The sequence below is a fragment of the Miniopterus natalensis genome, chromosome 14 (genome assembly GCF_054644295.1).
Source record: "Miniopterus natalensis isolate mMinNat1 chromosome 14, mMinNat1.hap1, whole genome shotgun sequence".
Classification (NCBI taxonomy): domain Eukaryota; kingdom Metazoa; phylum Chordata; class Mammalia; order Chiroptera; family Miniopteridae; genus Miniopterus; species Miniopterus natalensis.
This window is the reverse complement of record NC_142094.1, coordinates 7460575-7477938: the sequence shown is the minus strand read 5'-3', so window position 1 is coordinate 7477938 and position 17364 is coordinate 7460575. Positions and strand designations below refer to the sequence as shown.

General features: G+C 50.2%; 1 protein-coding gene across 1 annotated transcript; it reads left to right on the top strand.

Moving 5' to 3' along the window:
- The first annotated feature begins 841 nt into the window (after positions 1 to 841).
- ANXA8L1 (annexin A8 like 1) lies at positions 842 to 16570 on the top strand. Its single transcript, XM_016214734.2, is given in 15 exon segments — positions 842 to 862; positions 4981 to 5068; positions 6210 to 6306; positions 8113 to 8224; positions 8681 to 8771; positions 9564 to 9620; positions 9623 to 9639; positions 10137 to 10196; positions 10721 to 10812; positions 11008 to 11057; positions 11060 to 11123; positions 12700 to 12748; positions 12751 to 12777; positions 13904 to 14030; positions 16515 to 16570. Coding segments are annotated over 15 exon segments (1008 nt in total).
- The last annotated feature ends 794 nt before the right edge of the window (positions 16571 to 17364 follow it).

The window sequence follows — 17364 nt, the reverse complement described above, 5'->3', positions numbered from 1 at the left end:
AAAAAAAGATTTGGAGGTAAAAATCTCAAAAAAAATAAAAATAAATTTAAATTTAAAAAATAAAAAATGAATTAAAAATGAGATCTATTTCGCATTACCATAAATTCACCTTTTTAAGGTATATATACATTTCAGTGGTTTCTAGTATAGTCACAAGAGTATGCAACCATCACCACTATTTAGTTCCAGAACATAGTCATCATCCCCAAAATAAACTGCACCCATTAGCAGTCACTCCCCATTCTGCCTTACCCCCAGCCTTTGGCAACCACAAAAAAAAAAAAAAAAAAGATTAAGGGGGATAGAGTACATGGAGTGATTAATATCTAGACATAGAGATACCCCAATAAGTGCAAGCTGCTGTTACTTTATGTCCTTTGGTGAGCTCCCAATTGCATTAATTGTGTAAAAACTGCAATAAATGAAAGGAGTAATGGTATTATTCCTTTTTTATATAGATCAGGTCTAGCAAAGACCATATGAAACTACAGGCATGTTTACTGAATGGGGCTTTCACAGCTATGAAACTCAGAATTTCCAGTCTGTGTAACAGCCACAGGCCCAATGTTTGTTGGTGAGCAGTGTATTCCATAGGGCAGGCTCAGGCAGTACCTGGGTGGGTTCTGGGAGCCACAGGACCCAGAGCCAGAGTGGGCAGAGCCCAGAGGGGAGGGGCCGGGCAGGAGTGGCCCTGGGGGTGGGGGATCTGGGGCCTGCTTGTACCCCATACCCTACTCAGTTAAGCGTGGCCAGGCCCAGGCATTTGGAGTCTCAGAATGGAGGGAGTGCTGACCAGGGTATCTTCATCTCCCTGGGGACTAGAGGCTGTGAGGTGACTAGGATGGCCTGGTGGAAAGCCTGGGTAAGTGCAGAGCAAGCAGAATCAGTTCCTGCATGATGCCGGGAGGGAGGGGAGAGTGTTTAGCTCAACCAACACTCACTGCTGCCTCCCAGGCCAAGCACTGGGCTGTCCACTGGCAGGAAGACAAGAAGAAACTGCCTCCCCCTAGACGCACTCATACCAGGGACAGAAACAGGTGAGACAGGCAGATAATGGAACTTTGAAATGCACCAGGATATGCTGAGGTGCTGGGGGAACTCAGAGGAAGAACCCCTTGGGGAGAAGTCAAAACTAAGGGGTATCATGGTTGAGCCATATGTCCATGTGTGTCGGGAGGGAAATCAAACAGATGGCTCCTTGCAAAGGGAACAGTATGTGCAAGGCCCAGAAGGGTGGGAAACTTGGTTTTGGAGAGAAACAGGTCAACCTGGCTTGAGTGCCCTAGTGGGAGTGCAGAGGGTAAGGGCGGGATGTACCTGGAGAAGCAGGCAGGGCTGGGTCGTAAAGTCTTCATCTGGCAAGCTAAGGAGCTCGGATTTTACCTTAAAAGCAATGGGGAGCACTGACAAGCCTTCGACTGGAGAGAGACCTGATTGAATAGGTTGATTTTGGAGGGCTCATCAGTGCCCACTCCTCAGGGTCAAGGAAGGTGGGCTGGCCTCCAAGGAGCAGTGGTGTTTATTTGTCAAGAGGGAGGGAGGAGGGGTCTTGCGTGGCTGGAATCCATGCTTTATAAGAGTGACCGAGAGCAAAGGTAGGAAGCACAGCACAGCCTCTCCCCGAGTCACCCATGTCCCAGCTGAATTACAGATTCCCAGGAATGTTTCGTCTGGGTTTGAGTCCAAGTCCATCTTGTGCTAAGGAGTTGAAAACGCAAAAGGGAGGTGAAGACAACGAGCGGGTGACGTCCCTGGGCAGTCATGGTGCTGCAAGCTCAGCATACCTTTTTTTCATTTTGTCCTGGGGCAGCCTGGGATGTCAGAGCTGCTCTTTCCATTGTACAGATGAGAAAACTGAGACTCAGAGACACTAACTTGCTCAGTCCCACAGCTGGCAGGTGGGGAGCTAGTTCAGACTCAAGCTCAAGTCTCTATCCCCATTCCCAGGCTCGCTGTGAGCCTTACTGGGTAACCCAGGCTTATCCTGCTTCTGGAAATCTCTTTTGTCCCAAGTGTCACAACCCTGTGGCTCTGGGTTCAGATATACTGGGCCTGGACACGTGGGACAGAGAAGACAACAAGGTCAAGGTGGGACAGCTGTCTGGCCCCAAGCAAAGCAGCCAGGGCGGGTCAAGGGGCCAGTTTTGTCTTGGGTGGTGGGAACAAGACTTTGAGGAGGCAGATATGTCTGAGAGAGCCCAGTACAGCTGCTGGCCAAGGTGGCCTGACTCTGGGCCTTGCTCCCAGTGGGGCAGGGTTGAAGGTTTGTCCTTAGGGCCCCAGCCAGCCAGCCAGGCAGCCTCCTTTTATCCAACCTGGCAGGATAATTTACTGAGCAACTACTGTGTACCAGACATTGCTTTAAAGCACTTCACATTCAGTATCTCACTGGAGCCTCATGCCACTCTACAGTGTAGATGTCAGTTACCTTATCCACAGAGGAGTAAACTGAGGCACCAGGAGGCTAAGCACCTGCTTAGCCTTACTAGTAAGTGAGGTTGCCACACTAGTAAGGGTTGGAATCTGGGTTAGAATCTGAGCAGCCTCACTTCAGAGCCCAAACTCTATGGGCCTTGGCTGCCCACAAGCCATTTGGGAGAGCTGGTTTGCAGCAGCAAGACCCCACTGGTGACTGGCTAAGCTGCCAGTGAGGACCAACTGTCCTCTGGGCACCAAGCTAGACCAGAACCAGAGGGAGATGAAGGTCAGCTTCAGGGGGGCTTGTATCTGATCAGCTTCGAAGGGGGTGTATCTGGGCCTCTCTTATAGAGACAAAGTTCTGTCTCCCAGGTCTCTGGGGCAGCCCCATGATGAGAGAAGGCAAAGGTGTGGCAGCTCCCTTGTGATCACCAAAAAATGTGTTATAGCTGTAGAGTCACAAGTTGGGCTCAGTCACATTTTCAGAGAAAATGTTCCTGTCTGGACCTGCCTACTCAAGGCAGGGCCCAGCAGGAGCCTAGGCAGACCCTTCTTCCAACAGTGGAGGCACTCAAGTAGAAAGATCTGGAGCTCTACTGCTCCATTCTGGTATCCAAAGGTCTGATTCCCAGAAGACTTTCTTCTTCTAAAACCATGAAGTGGGAAGTGAGGCTGATGTTTCTCAAAGCAGTGAAATCAGAACCCCCTAGAAAGCTGTTTACATACACTGCCTCAGACCTTCTGAACTGGCTACTGAGCACGAGGCCTGGTCAGTCGCTGCTGCACAGCCAGCCCCCTGAGTCCCAGCTTGGGGGAAGAAGAAAGCCCCTCCTGGGTGGCCCCCAGAGCTCATCACTGAGAACTGAGATGCCCTCCAAGCTCCCAGATGACCTGCATTCCTGTGGGGGAGGCTTCCTTCAGTGAAGAGTCTCAGGAAAATTCCTTGTCTAGAAAAAGTTGAGTCATCAGTAGAGTGGGGGAGGTAAACAGAGCTCAGCCGCTGAGTCAGGCTGTGGGTTATGTCCCTGGCACCACCACTAACTGGCAGTGTAACTTTGACAAGCTCTCTGAGCCCAGCTCCCTTGCCTATAAAGTGGGGCATCAATATTTACCTAGTGCAGCTGTCAAGAGAAGTCAAGAAGAGCACGGCATCTACAGCAACTAAAGCATCTAACCCACAGAGCCTGGCACATGGGAGGTGCTCAAATCACTAACAGTAGTAACAGCAGCTAATAATTCCACAAACAAGGGACACACAGTTGGGCAACATCTGGGACTGCATAGGCTCTTTAGATGGAATTTCCAAAAGAAGTCATTTCTAACAATTTCTGCTGTAAAATATGAAGCTAAGAAATGAGATAAGAAAATCTCTCACCAGACATTTGAAATTCAAAAAAAGACATGGTAAGGCTTCTTATCTCTTACTCAAAAGAAATATGCTTATAGGTAGACTATGGATGGGAATCTGCACTATATTTTCAGGATGTAACCCAGGGCTTGGACGGGAGGGTGGATGACTAGATAGACATTAAGGAAGGAAGGGTGTATGGATGCATGGATGGATGGGAGGGAGGGAGGGAGGGAGGGAGGGAGGGAGGGAGGGAGGGAGGGAGGGAGGGAGGGAGGGAGGAAGGGAGGGAAGGAGGGAGGGAGGAAGGGAGGGAAGGAGGGAAGGAAGGTTAAATGTCTGGGTGGAGAGCGGATTAATAGCTGAATGAAGGAGTGGGCTGGTGAGTGGGTGGGAGAGTAGATGAGTGGGTTAGGAGCATATAGAAGGGATAAGTGAAAGGTGAATAGGAGACTGGGCACAGTGTGACTAAGCTCCCTTCCATTTGAAGGATCTCTGGGTCTCCTTCAAATTCAATGCCCATCTCCAATCTCCCTCCATTCTTCTACCACCCCTCTCCCAAAAACACATCTTAAGAGGATCATTCATTTGCATCTAAGAAATTCTGTAGGACAAAAGTCTAAGGAGCCCTCAGGCAAGCCCTGGAAGTCAAGGTTTGGAAGTCAAGGCCACAGGTGCTTTTGTTATCTGGTTTATTTTACAGTTTCCAAAGCTAGCCCTCTGCCCCCCATGAGCCTGTAGACTTGCAAAGGCCCTGAGCTGTCAGGATGCTGAGCTGGGTGCCCTGGCTCTGTACCGGAAGAGGGCAGCTTGAGCTCAGACCACACCTGGCCTCCCAGCCGCACCTGCATTCTCACGGCAGCGGGTTGAGCTCTACGAAGCCTGTCCTCACTAGCTCACTGATCTTGCGCCTTTGGGTGGGGCTGTCCCTTTGGGTGGGACTCTGACCCAGAGTCCACACCTCAGGGCAGGGGCAGAGACAGAAGAAGTCTGGTGGCTTCTCCCTGCAAGCTGTGGCTCTGGCTGGTGCCAGCCTTTTAACCCAGGGGGCAATCTGAGAAGTAGAGACGGTAGTTCCATGGAGCCCAGAGGCTCAGCCACTGGCCTGCAGGGGCCAAGCTAATGCTCACCTGCGGGCAGGCTGCACGCTGGGCCAGGAGCCTGGGCTGCCCTCCCTGCCTTTCCACTTTGAGCAGGCCTGGGTTCTCCTGCAGACTGAGCAGGAGGCTGTCTCAGTGAAGGGCAGCCCATGTTTCAACCCAGACCCTGAGGCAGATGGACTTTTTGCCATGAAGGGGATTGGTGAGTGGATGTCTGAGGCCTTGTCTCAGTAATGCTGTGACTCTCTGGGGCTCTGCTCCAGGCTTCTCTGCTCACAGTCCTGAAGAGGAGATGCCAGGGACAGCCTTGGAGTTGGGGTCTCCCTAAAACCCTGAGACCAACTCCCAGCACCCAGAGAATCATAGACCTCAGCTTTCCCAGCACTGGTCTATACACACACCCCAAGACTGAAGAAGTGGGATGGTGGTGGTGCCTCCCTGAGTAATGGGGGTGCAGAGTGGAGGCCATCTGTTGTGTGTGCCTGCTATCCTTGTGCAGGTGACTTCAACCTTCTCCATCTGAGTTTCCTCACTCTAAATGTTCCCAAGAACTCTGGACCCTATATGTCACTGTGATTTTGAATGAGATGATGTTAGGAGTTTCATGGAGCTGAACTGAGCCCAGGAGGCAGGAACCCACCGGTTTTAAAGCTTTTCCCAGTTCCACTTCCCCTGGCCAAAGTGTTTACATTCTTGTAAACATGAAAGAGTTGCCCTAAAGCGAGCTGGATTTCTACAGCATGACCCAGAAGGCCCTCAGGCTATAACCTAGGTAGAATTTACTCCCAAGATGGCTTTGGCTGTGAATTGGGACATCAATAAGAGCTACCATTCTTACGCGAACCTAGACAGTATGTTCATGTCCTCGACTTCCTGAAACATTTTTATTATCTCTACATTCCAAGGGAGAAATTGGAGGCGTGGGGAGGTGATACAGCTTGCCACTGGGCTGTTGGACCAGGACTCAGATCCAAACTGATGGACCCTCAGTCCTGACTTTCCCCCATTGCCACCAACAAAGTGAGGTCAGGGCAGGAGGGCTCTCTAATAAAGCTCAAGGACCCCAGCAATGCCCACAGTATACCAGATGACTAGAGGGTCCTCAAATTCTATCTCTGTGTGGATGGGGCTAGGCCAGTACCCAATGGTGGGGGTGGAGGTGGGGAAAGGACAGATGGAGCTTTTGTTTAGAGGTATTGTCTACATTTTGAGAATCACCAGGTTTTGAAGTTACCCAGGTGGTGTGTCCCGGTGCTTGGCCACCACGTGGCTGCCCTCTCTTCTCCCCAGCCCTCATCAGGCTCCCTGGGAGCAGTGGCTATGCTCACACTGCACCCCTGCAGGGACCAATAAGCAGGCCACCATCGATGTGCTCAAGAGGAGAAACGATGTGCAGTGGCAGCAGATTGCTGAGTGCTTCAGAGCTCAGTTCGGCAAGGAGCTGGGGAGACTGGGGGTGGGGTGCAGTGTTCTGGGGGGCTGGGCACCTGCTGCTGCCAGAGACAACCTGGAAGGCAGCTCCATGCTGGACAAGGCTCTTCTCTGGAGGCCGCCCACTGCAAGCATGGGACATATGGGACATACTTGTCAACATAACCTGATTCTTTGAAAATATTAGATTTTTATTTACAGCCTTTCTTGAGGGCCATAGCCTGAGAACAGAACTTCAAGCAGCCTTGAAACAGTGATCTAACTTCGGGAAAGTGGGGGGGCACTTACCTGGGCAAGGGAATAAGGGAAAAGTCCATCTGGTGTGTTAGAAGTTTCAATCGGGGTACATATGGTTCTATACCAAATGGAAGGAATATGTAGAAAAGATAAGGCTGAGTTGCTCTGCCCACTGGCCTCAGAAGTTTTAATTATGGTCTGGAAACAAATTTTTTGAGACTGTTTGAGGTGATTTTTATAAGAATGTAGAAAGAACAGACACTGTTATCTGTATTATTGACCTTTAGTTTTGAAACAGGGTAGTCATCTATGGAGATGATTAGCCCTGTGGCTCCTGCCTTAGTAAGAAACCTCAGGAAAGCTCAGTGTTCTCTCTTTGCTGCCAATTAAGGCAGAGGAGCTGAGGTACCCTTTCCTTTCTCATACTTATGCTGAAAAAGTGATGCGTTATTTACCTGAAATTCAAATTGAACTAGCCTTCTTCTGCTGTATCCTGAAAACTTCTGGCTTGCCACACCCTGGCTTGCCACACCCTTCTACAGCCTGGCCCACCTCCCTTTCCCACCTTCTCACTCACTGAGCTCCTTCACACTTTCTCCACAGCCCCATCCTTGAGCTGCTTCCCTGCCTCTATGCTTTGCTGTCCTGTTTCTGAGCCTGGAATGCCCTTCTCGTTTGCACATATGGTATGGAGACAGAAGACACAGGTGGGGCTCCGCTCTGGCTGGGCATGAGCACTCGCCCTTGTGTAAGCTCCCTCTGCATGGGAAATGAAGCAGTGGGGAGCCTGGAGCCTGTACCCTTTTTCTTTCCTCCCACTCTCTCCACCATGCCCAGGATGGAGCCAGACATTGAGACGCTAGGTAAACACAGGAATAAATGCTCACATAGCTATAGTTTCCGGAAACTTCCATCAGTGCACATCGTTAATTTGAAGAATTAACACAGGGAGATGAGTGATGAAGCCCAAGCATTCCATGGGAGAAACCAATGTGCATTTTTTTTAAATAATTTCTCTCTCTTAATCATCACATGCAACATTACAGGAAAACGATGTTCTCATAGGTTAAGTTGCCCAAGATCCCAGAGCCTTTAAGCAGCAAGGTTGGGACTTCACCCCAAGTCTGACAGAGCCCTTGGCCTGCTCTGCTAGGCAGAGATCAGCTCGGGGTGGCCTTGTGGCTTCTTGTAGAGACAAGTGCCTTAGAAGGGAACATATGTGAGATAGATTCCTTAATTCATTCATGCATCTTTTGAGTGCCTATGGCTAAGTGATGGGGAGTTGATGGTGAGCAATGGCAAGCTTGTATTTTGAGCTTTTGACGTGCCTGGCACTGCACTGAGAGCTGAGTTGACCCACACACCTCTCTCCACCAATCCCCTAAGCAGAAAGCAAAAGTAACACTATCTCCATTCACAGGGAAGGGTAATGACGCCTAGAGAGGTTATGTTGCTGGCCCAAGAAACCCCAGCCAGAACCAGGACAGGCAGAGCCCATGATGGGAATCCAGCCACGTGTTGCCTGTGCACAGGGGAGCACAGCGCAGAGCATCGTCCTCTGTGGCTCCTGCTTTAGGCCCTCACTGGGACCCTGACGTCAGAACTTAGTGGCAAATTCGAGAAGCTCATGGTGACCCTCGTGTACCCACCATACAGATATGAGGCCAAGGAGTGGCATGATGCCATGAAGGTAAGCAACGGCGGGGAGGCGGGGGCAGAAATGCTTGCAGGGACTAGGTGAGGGACTGATGCCTAGGACTCTTTTCCAAAGAGAGCCTGGCACTGGGAGCTCTGAGCTCCCCTTGAGCCACCATTTAGAATGGTCATCTAGATCGTAGCTGACCCAGCAAGCTTTCAACATGCTGCTCAAACTGCCACCAAACACAGGACTGACTGGCCTCTGCTGTCACATGGCTGTAATGAAGCCAAAAATCAGTATTTCTCAGGACATCACTACACCTGGTGTGCAGGAATTAGGGCCCGGGCTCTGTAGTCTCACTCCTGGTTCCTTGACTGACCATTCCTTCCCACCACTCCACTGCATTTGCCAATGATGAAGGGAAACCAGGCATCTTGACAAAAGAGGCTGTGGACAGAGCAGGAGGCCCAGGCAGAGTACTCCTGAGTTCTGAGGATTTATTCGCAGGGCTTGGGAACCAAAGAGGGCATCATCATCAAAATCCTCACCTCATGGGCCAAGAACCAGCTGCGGGAGATGATGCAGGCACACAAAGAGGGTGAGGGGCCTGCAAAGAAGTAGGAGGCGCAGCCCGAGTTAAAGGCTCACTTGGGAATGGCCTCAAGTTTTGACCGCCTGGCAGGGGTCAAGGGACAAGCAGTGTATTGGGGCACATCGGAAACAGCCCTTTCTGGGCTTTTCCACATATGATTGCTGAGCAGCTACTTTGAGCCAAGTCCTGTGCCAAAACATGAAATCAGACAGGGCTCGGCTGGATAACTGAGCCCTCTAAGCCCACCAGTGCTGGGGATAGGGCACAAGCCCACTAAATGCTCTACCCCTTGAGGGCACCACAGTGCTGTGGGCCATGGGCTGTGTCAATGCTGGGGCTGGCTCCTCCTTACCAGGCACAGGCTAACCCAAGACTTCTTTGCATTGTGGCGTGTGGACCACAGACCAGCTATTGGAGAGTCTGCAGATGCAACGCGTGCTGAGGCCAGCCCATCCTCCATGAGGTCTGCCTGGTGAGCAGTCTTCCTAAAGGCTCTGGCCTTGCCAAGCCGCAAGATGAAACAGAGCTCAGTCAGAAGCCCAAGGCAGGGCTCTCTAGCTTGGCCATCTTTGCCCTTTGAGCTGTGTTGGCTGTCTAGGTCACGTCTTAGTTCTGAAGAACCACCAGGTAATGGAGCCTCTGCCACTCAGACAACCTTGGCAGTGTCCACTCCTCGAGCGAAGGGTTCATCCTTCCTGGAAGGCTTTAAGCAGGAGAAGTGAGAGGCAGGGCCTGGAGGAGGAATTGGCTGTGGGGAGGAAAGCAGGTCTGTGCCCCATGATCCTGTTTCCCCTGCAGACCACGGATCCAGCCTAGAGGAAGATATCCAAGCAGATAGCAGCTGCCTAGAGAGGACCGGGTGTGCCTCCTTCAGGTATCACAGCGCAGCTCCTGGGAGCCCCTTGCCTGGAGGATCTCAATAGATCCACCCTAGGGAGCAGCTCTTGAACAGCTATTGAGGTGGGATGGGGAAATTTGAAGCAGAGCATGGTATAGCTCCCTGGCCTGAGCACTGGGGATATCTCCATGTGGTTGGAGGGTCCTCACTGCAGAGCCTCCGCACTTCTCCTGATATAGTCCCATGAAGGCACCCAGAGGTGAGAAGAGAGTGCCCGTCACCGAGCAGCCTTCACACCAGGCCCGTGCAGCCACTCTGCTTATCTTAGCTCACTCAGCCCCACTCCCTGTGAGATGGTCCTTACACCTGCACTTCACACCTGAGGAAACCGAGGCTGGGAGATGATACCTGGCTTCCTGGAGGTCAGTGGCCAAAGAGCAGCAGAGCCCTGTCTGCCCGCCTACCCGGTGTCCCCTCAGCCCCAGTGCTCTGATCAGCCAGCTGTCTCACAGGGCCACCTCTTCTGTTCCTAGGGCAGCAGGGATGATATGAGAGGCTTTGTGGAACCAAGACTGGCCCTTCAAGATGCACAGGTGAGGCTACGCCCCAAGCAGCTTCTGCCCTGCCATCTAGACTCCAGGGGCCTATGCTCGGCAGCCTCACCCTCTGCCCATGGGGTCTTCATTGATGCTAGGCTGGGACCTGGCTCAGCCTTCTGCAGGCCTTTACCCTCTGGCATCTGAAGAAGAAAGTGAAGGTGTAGGGGAGACTCAGAAACAGGAAGGAGAACGACTTGGGTGGGGTCTGATGAAGCTCTGTCCTGATAGAAACCGCCCACAGGCCAGGGCTTCTGAGGACCAGATGTGTTTGCAGCTCTCGTTAGGTTCGCCTGGCAGAGTGTCTAGATGTGCCCAGAGACAGAGCAAAGCCCCAGGTGGAGAGACTTCCTAGAGTAGTTTCTGGCCTGGTTATTGAGAGTAAAATTTAACCGTTCAAGGGGAGAGAGCTCCCCATGAAAAGCAGGATCAAGCACAGCGTGATGACCTCTCGAGAAGATGGGCTGTGCCTCCGCTCCTCTCTCTCCTTCGTTGGCTTGTTGTGGGTGTCCAGATACCAGGCTCTGTATGCCACGGGTGAGAAGTTTCATGGGGCTGACAAGATGAAATTCATCACCATTCTGTACACACGCAGTGCCACACGCCTGATGAGGTACCGGGAGGCAGGGAGGAGTGTCAAGGCTCTCGTCTCATGCTGAGTATCCACTGTGTGGCATTGTTGGGTCCTGGAGCTGGGGAGAAAGCCAAGAAGCGCTGGTCCAAGTGGAGGTCAGATGTTGTGCACTAAGGTGCACTCCTATCTGAGAGCCCAGGATTGTCACTCTGAGACCCGCGTGTCCTCTGAAAGAAGCCCTCTCTCCACAGTGTTTGAGGAATATGAAAAAATGACCAGCAAGAGCATGAGGAAAGCATCAAGAGTGAGACACACGGGTCACTAGAGGAGGCCATGTTTACAGTGGATGAGTCACACTTGGTCTGCAGGGCTCAGCAGCCAAACAGTGCTCAAGGAAACTATAGCAAGTGACTAGGTGCCAGCCCATCCTGTCACTCTGTACCTTTCAGCACAGGGCACTGGAACTGTTGTACCCCCGGTGTCTTCAGTGTACTGTGTCCTGCCAGCACTTATTGTCCTCAGTGCTGCCCACACAGCACGCCCTGCTATGCGAGTATGTGAGTGTGTGAGTGTGAGTGTGTGTGCATATGCACACATTTGCAGGATGATGCCTGACCTAATGCCTGTGCTCACCCTCAGCAGCCACACAGGGAACATTCTGGTTCTGACTGAAGCCCCGAAGAAAGTCACATCTCTGGACTTCAGCCAGGGGCCTCGTGTCTGCTTCAGTTTGAAGAAATCATGATGTGTAGTTGGAGTCCAGATGGAGTGGTTGATGATCTCACCTTCCCTAAAATACAAAAACAGGTCCTCTTAATGAGGACCTGCTCCAGAGCACATTTTGGGGTCCAGAGTTCAGGTCACAGTAAAAGGAGTCATAGTAGAGTGAAAAACTGTGGCCTGGGGCAGAGGAACTTCTCCCTTACTCCCTCCCATGATAGAACCAAGGCAGAGTCCCAGGGCTGGGCACTCGGTCTACACCAGGCTATCCCCTTTCAGGGTCAAGCAGCCAGAGGGCCCGCCATATGTCCAAGTCCCTAGGGACAGACTGACACTCCATCTGACACTGACATCTGACTCTCCCAGCAAGCTTTGACTGCTGTGATAAAATCCAATTCATGTAGAGCATCTAAGCAAGCCCCTCCCCCTACTCCAATCTCAGCGTCCAAGTCACTCCTGGTTCCAGTTTAAACTGCCTCCCAAGTAAAAGTTTGGGAAAAACGAAGGCTGAGCTGCCTGCTAAGCTGGGCACTTCCTGCTCCTTTCTCCTCTAGACTCACATAGTCCCCTCACAAGCAAAGATAGTGCAAGGCTGAGAGGTCCAATAGTGAAGTCACATGGTGCCATCAGGCTGGGTTCAAACTCCTGCCTTCTTCACACACGAAACCCATGCTTGCTGCCCTGGGCTAAAACGTTAGCTCCCCCACTCAGCATCTGGGGAAGCCAGTATGGGGCCCACTCTCTGTGCCAGAGGCCCCTGGGTGCCTTAGGGCTGGGCCCACTTGTCACATGGAAATTCAAAGGCAAGGACCTTGCTGATAGCTGACACATAAAGTGGACCTCTGAGGCCAGCGAACACTGTAACTGGGGCTCCTCTGTGGAGCTGAGTGGCTGGATTTTGGGCAGAGCCATCCTTGGAGTGTGAGCCCAGAGGCTGCCCTGGGCAGAGTTGTACTCCAATGGACCAGCCCTGCAGGCCTCAGTGCATTTCACACCTCACCCTCTTGCCTGCCTGCTCTGGGCCTTTGGACCTGTGCTCAGTGTCCCAGGCTTCCTTCTTGTCCCACCCCACTGGACACAAAGCTCTGATTTTGGAACTAGACAGAGTGCAAGTAAAAAGGCCGAGACTTATACATTGTTAACCCAAGGCAAGACGTAAATAAACCTGAACAATAGGCTGTCTACCCCCTACAGCTGTTCACAGAGATTTCTGCTTGCAGTGAAATGCACCCAAAACCTGCACAGCTACTTCACAGAGCAGAACATCTTTACTACACCATGAAGGTAACTGTTCTGCCTTCCATCCTCCTCTCAGCCCTATGAGGCAGGGCTGCAACGCCAAGTTGCACAGACCACAACCATCTTTTAAGAGAAGATATTTGGGGCTTCTTTCATCTTCACCTCTTGTGATCAGACAGTCTGATTTTTCAGAGGGGAGCTGAGTCTGGGAAGGGAAACCCGCCTCCTGAGGCTGCATTTGCATGGCTGCTTTCACAGGTGCTCACTGTGCTGGACTTAACAGCAGCCCTGTGAGACTGAGTTGTGGTGCCATCCAGGAGATGGTGAACCTGAGGTTTGTGGTAAAGGTCACACAGTTAGTAAGTGACAGAGCCTTGATTTTAGCCCAGGCCAGTCCAACTGTCCTTTTTATCCCACTATGTGGCCTCCTTGAGGGAGCAGGGTTTGTTGCCAGAGAGCCAAGCCAAGACTTCCAGGAAGTGATGGCATCTTTGAATGGACAAATTCTAAGGAAGATTGGCACATGCAGCAACTCAGTTGTCTTGCATATGCCGAGGTGTCAACTGGATTTGCCTGTTGATCAATAGGCTGCACTAGCCAAAGGTGTCCAAGCCACTAGTATCACAGGGAATTTCTGTTATCTGGAACCCGACTGGGAAATAGACAGTCAAATTAATTCCCCAAGATTAAAGTCAATGTCCACCTTCTCTAGTTCATAGTTTCTGATACCACCTGAAGTCAGAGCCCCAAGCTGTCTGGCCAAGAAATAAGAGAAGCCATGGGCTTCCCTTGTCCAGTGAGCAGGAAGGTGCTGCTTGGGAACTGGCAAGTTTGGCTGAATTTCATGATGTTGCTGCCCTAGAAAGAAGTCTTGTGTCTGGAGCAGTGATGTTTGGTGTCTAGAACCTGATGTGGAAAACCAAACACTGCAATTTGAGGCATTTGGCCTCTAATAAGGGAAGAGGCATGAGCAATAAGGGAGAAGAGATTAAGAGAACGGAAACCATAAGCTACACAAGCATCCCTCTTAGTGCGCCTCCCTCAACCCCCAAAGCAGAGGCTCATTCCTGCAACTCCATCCCCTATGAAAGCCCCCTGGATCCATTGTTCATCATCACAGAGATGGACTGGAAAGGTGAGAAGTGACCCTGGATTGCTTTGTCTTATCCAGGGAGTGGGGATGCAGGATGGGACCCTGATAAGAAACAGAGTTTCAAGGAGAGAGACTGACTTAAATCTTATCAAGTGTCAGTTCCAGAAGATGTACAACAAAGCCCTCAACAGCATGATCATGGTAGGCCATCGGTTCCCAATTCTCACACCAGTTTGAAACAGAGATATTACTAGAATACCTGGATGCTGTGACAAATGTCCTAAGTCACAAGTGACCATCCCTTCCTTCCCAGAAGGCATCTCACTCTTGTATTCATTGCCCTGTGGTATATAGAGGGGTCAGCAGGGAGGGCAGTGTGACTAAAGCCTGGAGGAGAGCAGGGAAGGGCATCAGAGACCCGATGAAAGAGGCCCTAGAACATCACACAAGAAAGTTGGCTTTGTGTTTGAGTTGTTGCCCCCTTTGAAAATGATACACCGGATCCTTGTAGAAGGAACCCTATCTGAAGACTCAATGAGAGTACACAATTTAGGAATTGAGATGTATCATTCAAATCCACATTTTAGTAGCCCTGGCAGCAGAATTTTCAGGAGCTCAATCAGATGGGTTTCAGTGGGTTGCCTAATCAGATCCCAGTTAGTGAAAGTTCTGGAGCCAAGAAAAGGCAGGGTGATTATCACAGTGCTATAGCTTTGAGAGAAGTAGCTCATTTAGACATTAATGCAAATCGAGGCTTTGACGATTTTATTAACGTAAGTCAAATCGTGAACAATATATTCCTAAGTCTTCATTGGCTATTAAGTCAAGTCCCTGGTTATTCTACAAATGTCTGTTGTTAACTGCACTTTTCAAGGACATGAGTTACAGTATGTTAAAAAGACACTTCTACCTCACTGTGTTTCAGAATGGGGCAGTAAGCAGGGCTGCGAGGATGGAATTATTCTTCGTTAGTTTTAGGCCCTTCAACCAGTCTTGTCAAGAGACAAGAGAGCCAGGCACAAGCCAGCCACTGCTGCGCCACCCTCAGGACGGCTTCCCAACATTTAGTCCCAGCCAAGTGTCGCAAATGCTTGTAACCATACATGGTTTCTGTGGTGTTGGGGAGATTTCTGTTCCTCTTCACCATTCCCGTTAGATGGAGCCAGCAGCAGACAGCAGAAGAACAAATGCACTGTGGAGTGAAATAATCACTTTGACCCATCTCAAATGTTGGCCTCATGATGGAGATGGATGCAGCAGGCTAATTAGTGCATAATCAATACTACAGTGCCTCATCTAGACATACCTGAACACCCTCTTAGATTTTGCCTAAAGTTGTCAGCTAAGACAATTTAGTTGGAATTGTGAAAAGCTGGCCAAATTTTTCTTTTTACTTAGACCACTTTCTGTAGATGTCATCAAAACAAAAATGATTTCCAGCAGCATTAAAAACTTCTGCATAGAAATTCATAAAAAAATGTATAACGACTCATGTTTAACTTTACACCATACATTTGAAAAGATATACAAAATGAACAATTTTCTTTAAAATATATGTATATTACAAAAACTATTTTGCTAATAGTAAAAAAAAAAAAAGAAATTTAAAATGTGGTTTAAAATCTGCAAGAAAAATTTAGGTCCAAATGATTTTAAAAGCAAATTTGACTAAACTGTTGAGGAACAGATAATTTCCATGAGACATAAACTACTTTAGAGCATAGAAAAATAGAACTAGCACCCAGCCCTACCACTTACTTAACGAGTGGCCTTGGATAAACCCAGTACCCTCTCTTGGTCCCATTTTCCTCAACCACATCAAAAGGGTATTAGATGATATACCTTCTTCTGCCCTTGGCTCGATGTGCAGATCCTTGACTAGCCAGTCCTATCAGAACCTGCTGAAATAGCTAAGGGGGCAGGCACACCACAGAAATAAGATTCAGCCACTGAACCTGTGGGGTCTGTCCTATTGGGAGGTGAAAGCTGCTCGACTCTTACGTGAGGCAGCTGCCATGCAGGCAAGCTCACCTTTCTCCTGCTACTGACTCCATACCACATCTCAGCCAAGTTCATATAATCACACCACAGACAAGAGAATGAGTCTCAGAGTGATAAAGGGACTTGCCTCAGCCATGGGGTCAGTGAGTGATGGAGCTATGGTCCAGGTTCTGGGTGGGCCCTAAGAAAGCCCAGGCTCTCTCCACCACACCTCAAGGTGTGACAGTGGGCACCCTGCTTTCAGCCTCGGTTCCCTGATGTGCAATAGTGGTGCTGAATAAAATGGGTCATTTTGGATAAATGAATGGTCAGGCACACCTGGGTCCTGAATGAAACATGGGGAAGAGACCTGGGACAGCTTAGAGGCTAAGGGGGCCACCCAAACACCTTCCTTACTCAAGAACAGAACTGTCTCTGTGGTTCAGTTTCCACATCAAGACCCCTGTAGTTAGTAATAGTATCAAAAGGAGATGCAATGGAATAGCCTGAAATGGAAAACAAGGAAAGATGGGTGGTGTACCATGGGGCCTGCAGCATGGGACCTACACGGGGATGAGCCAAGCCTTCCCCAAGGAGCACAAATCCTGGGAATAATAAGAGCAATTGCTCTTGATGAGGATGATTCCAAGTCAGGCCTATGTCACAAACACCCCCTTCTAACTCTCGTGTCCCTCCTGTCCTCAAGGAGACACCAGTGGTAACTACAACAATGCCCTGCTGAACCCGGTGGGCAATGACCCCTGAAGGCTCAGAAGGATGTGAGCAAAGGCCAAGAAGCCAGAGCCACTGGACCCTGCTTGCTCAGCCTTGGCCATGGAATTGGTGTGGGGGTGGCGGGGTGTGCACAGCAAGCCTTTTAATCTTCTATCTCCCACCTTCCAGTGCTTTCTAGGCAGTTTTTCTAATCAGGCCAGGGCTTCTCCTTCCATTGTCCTCCCAGGTGTGAGCACACTGCCAACCTTAGCATCCACCTGGCCCAACAAATAAGTCTGCATGAAGGGGTCTGCAGGGTTTGTCATCCTTTCTACTCCCTTACCCAGGAGCTTCCCACCTTCACTGGTCCCAGAGTCCCCTAAGCACAGATACACAGATACCTAACCCCTCCTCCATCTAGTAATCTAGATCCACAGAGAAGGAACTAGGGAATATGTAATTTTAATAAGCATCTCAACCAATATGCTTCCCTCTCAGGCAACCAGTGGGAAGGCTGTGAGAGCTTATTTGTTTCAGAGCAGACATTTGTGGGCAGCTGAGAAAGGAACACATATCTGAGCCAACTGGGATGTCATTAACGTTCATTCCCCAGCCTCATCTAAAACTGCTAGGCTGCAGGTAGAAGAAAAAGTCTCTCATCATTCTAACTGAAAGCTGCAAATCACTGTTATGATCCAAGGACACCGTGTTCTAAGAGGCTCAGGCTGCTCCGGTCTTTGATCATATTAGCTGCTCTTTCCTTCTATGATACAAGCATGGAACATCCCTTATCCCAACCAAATGGCGACAAGAACTGGTTACTGGAAGACTCTGAGATGCCTGTG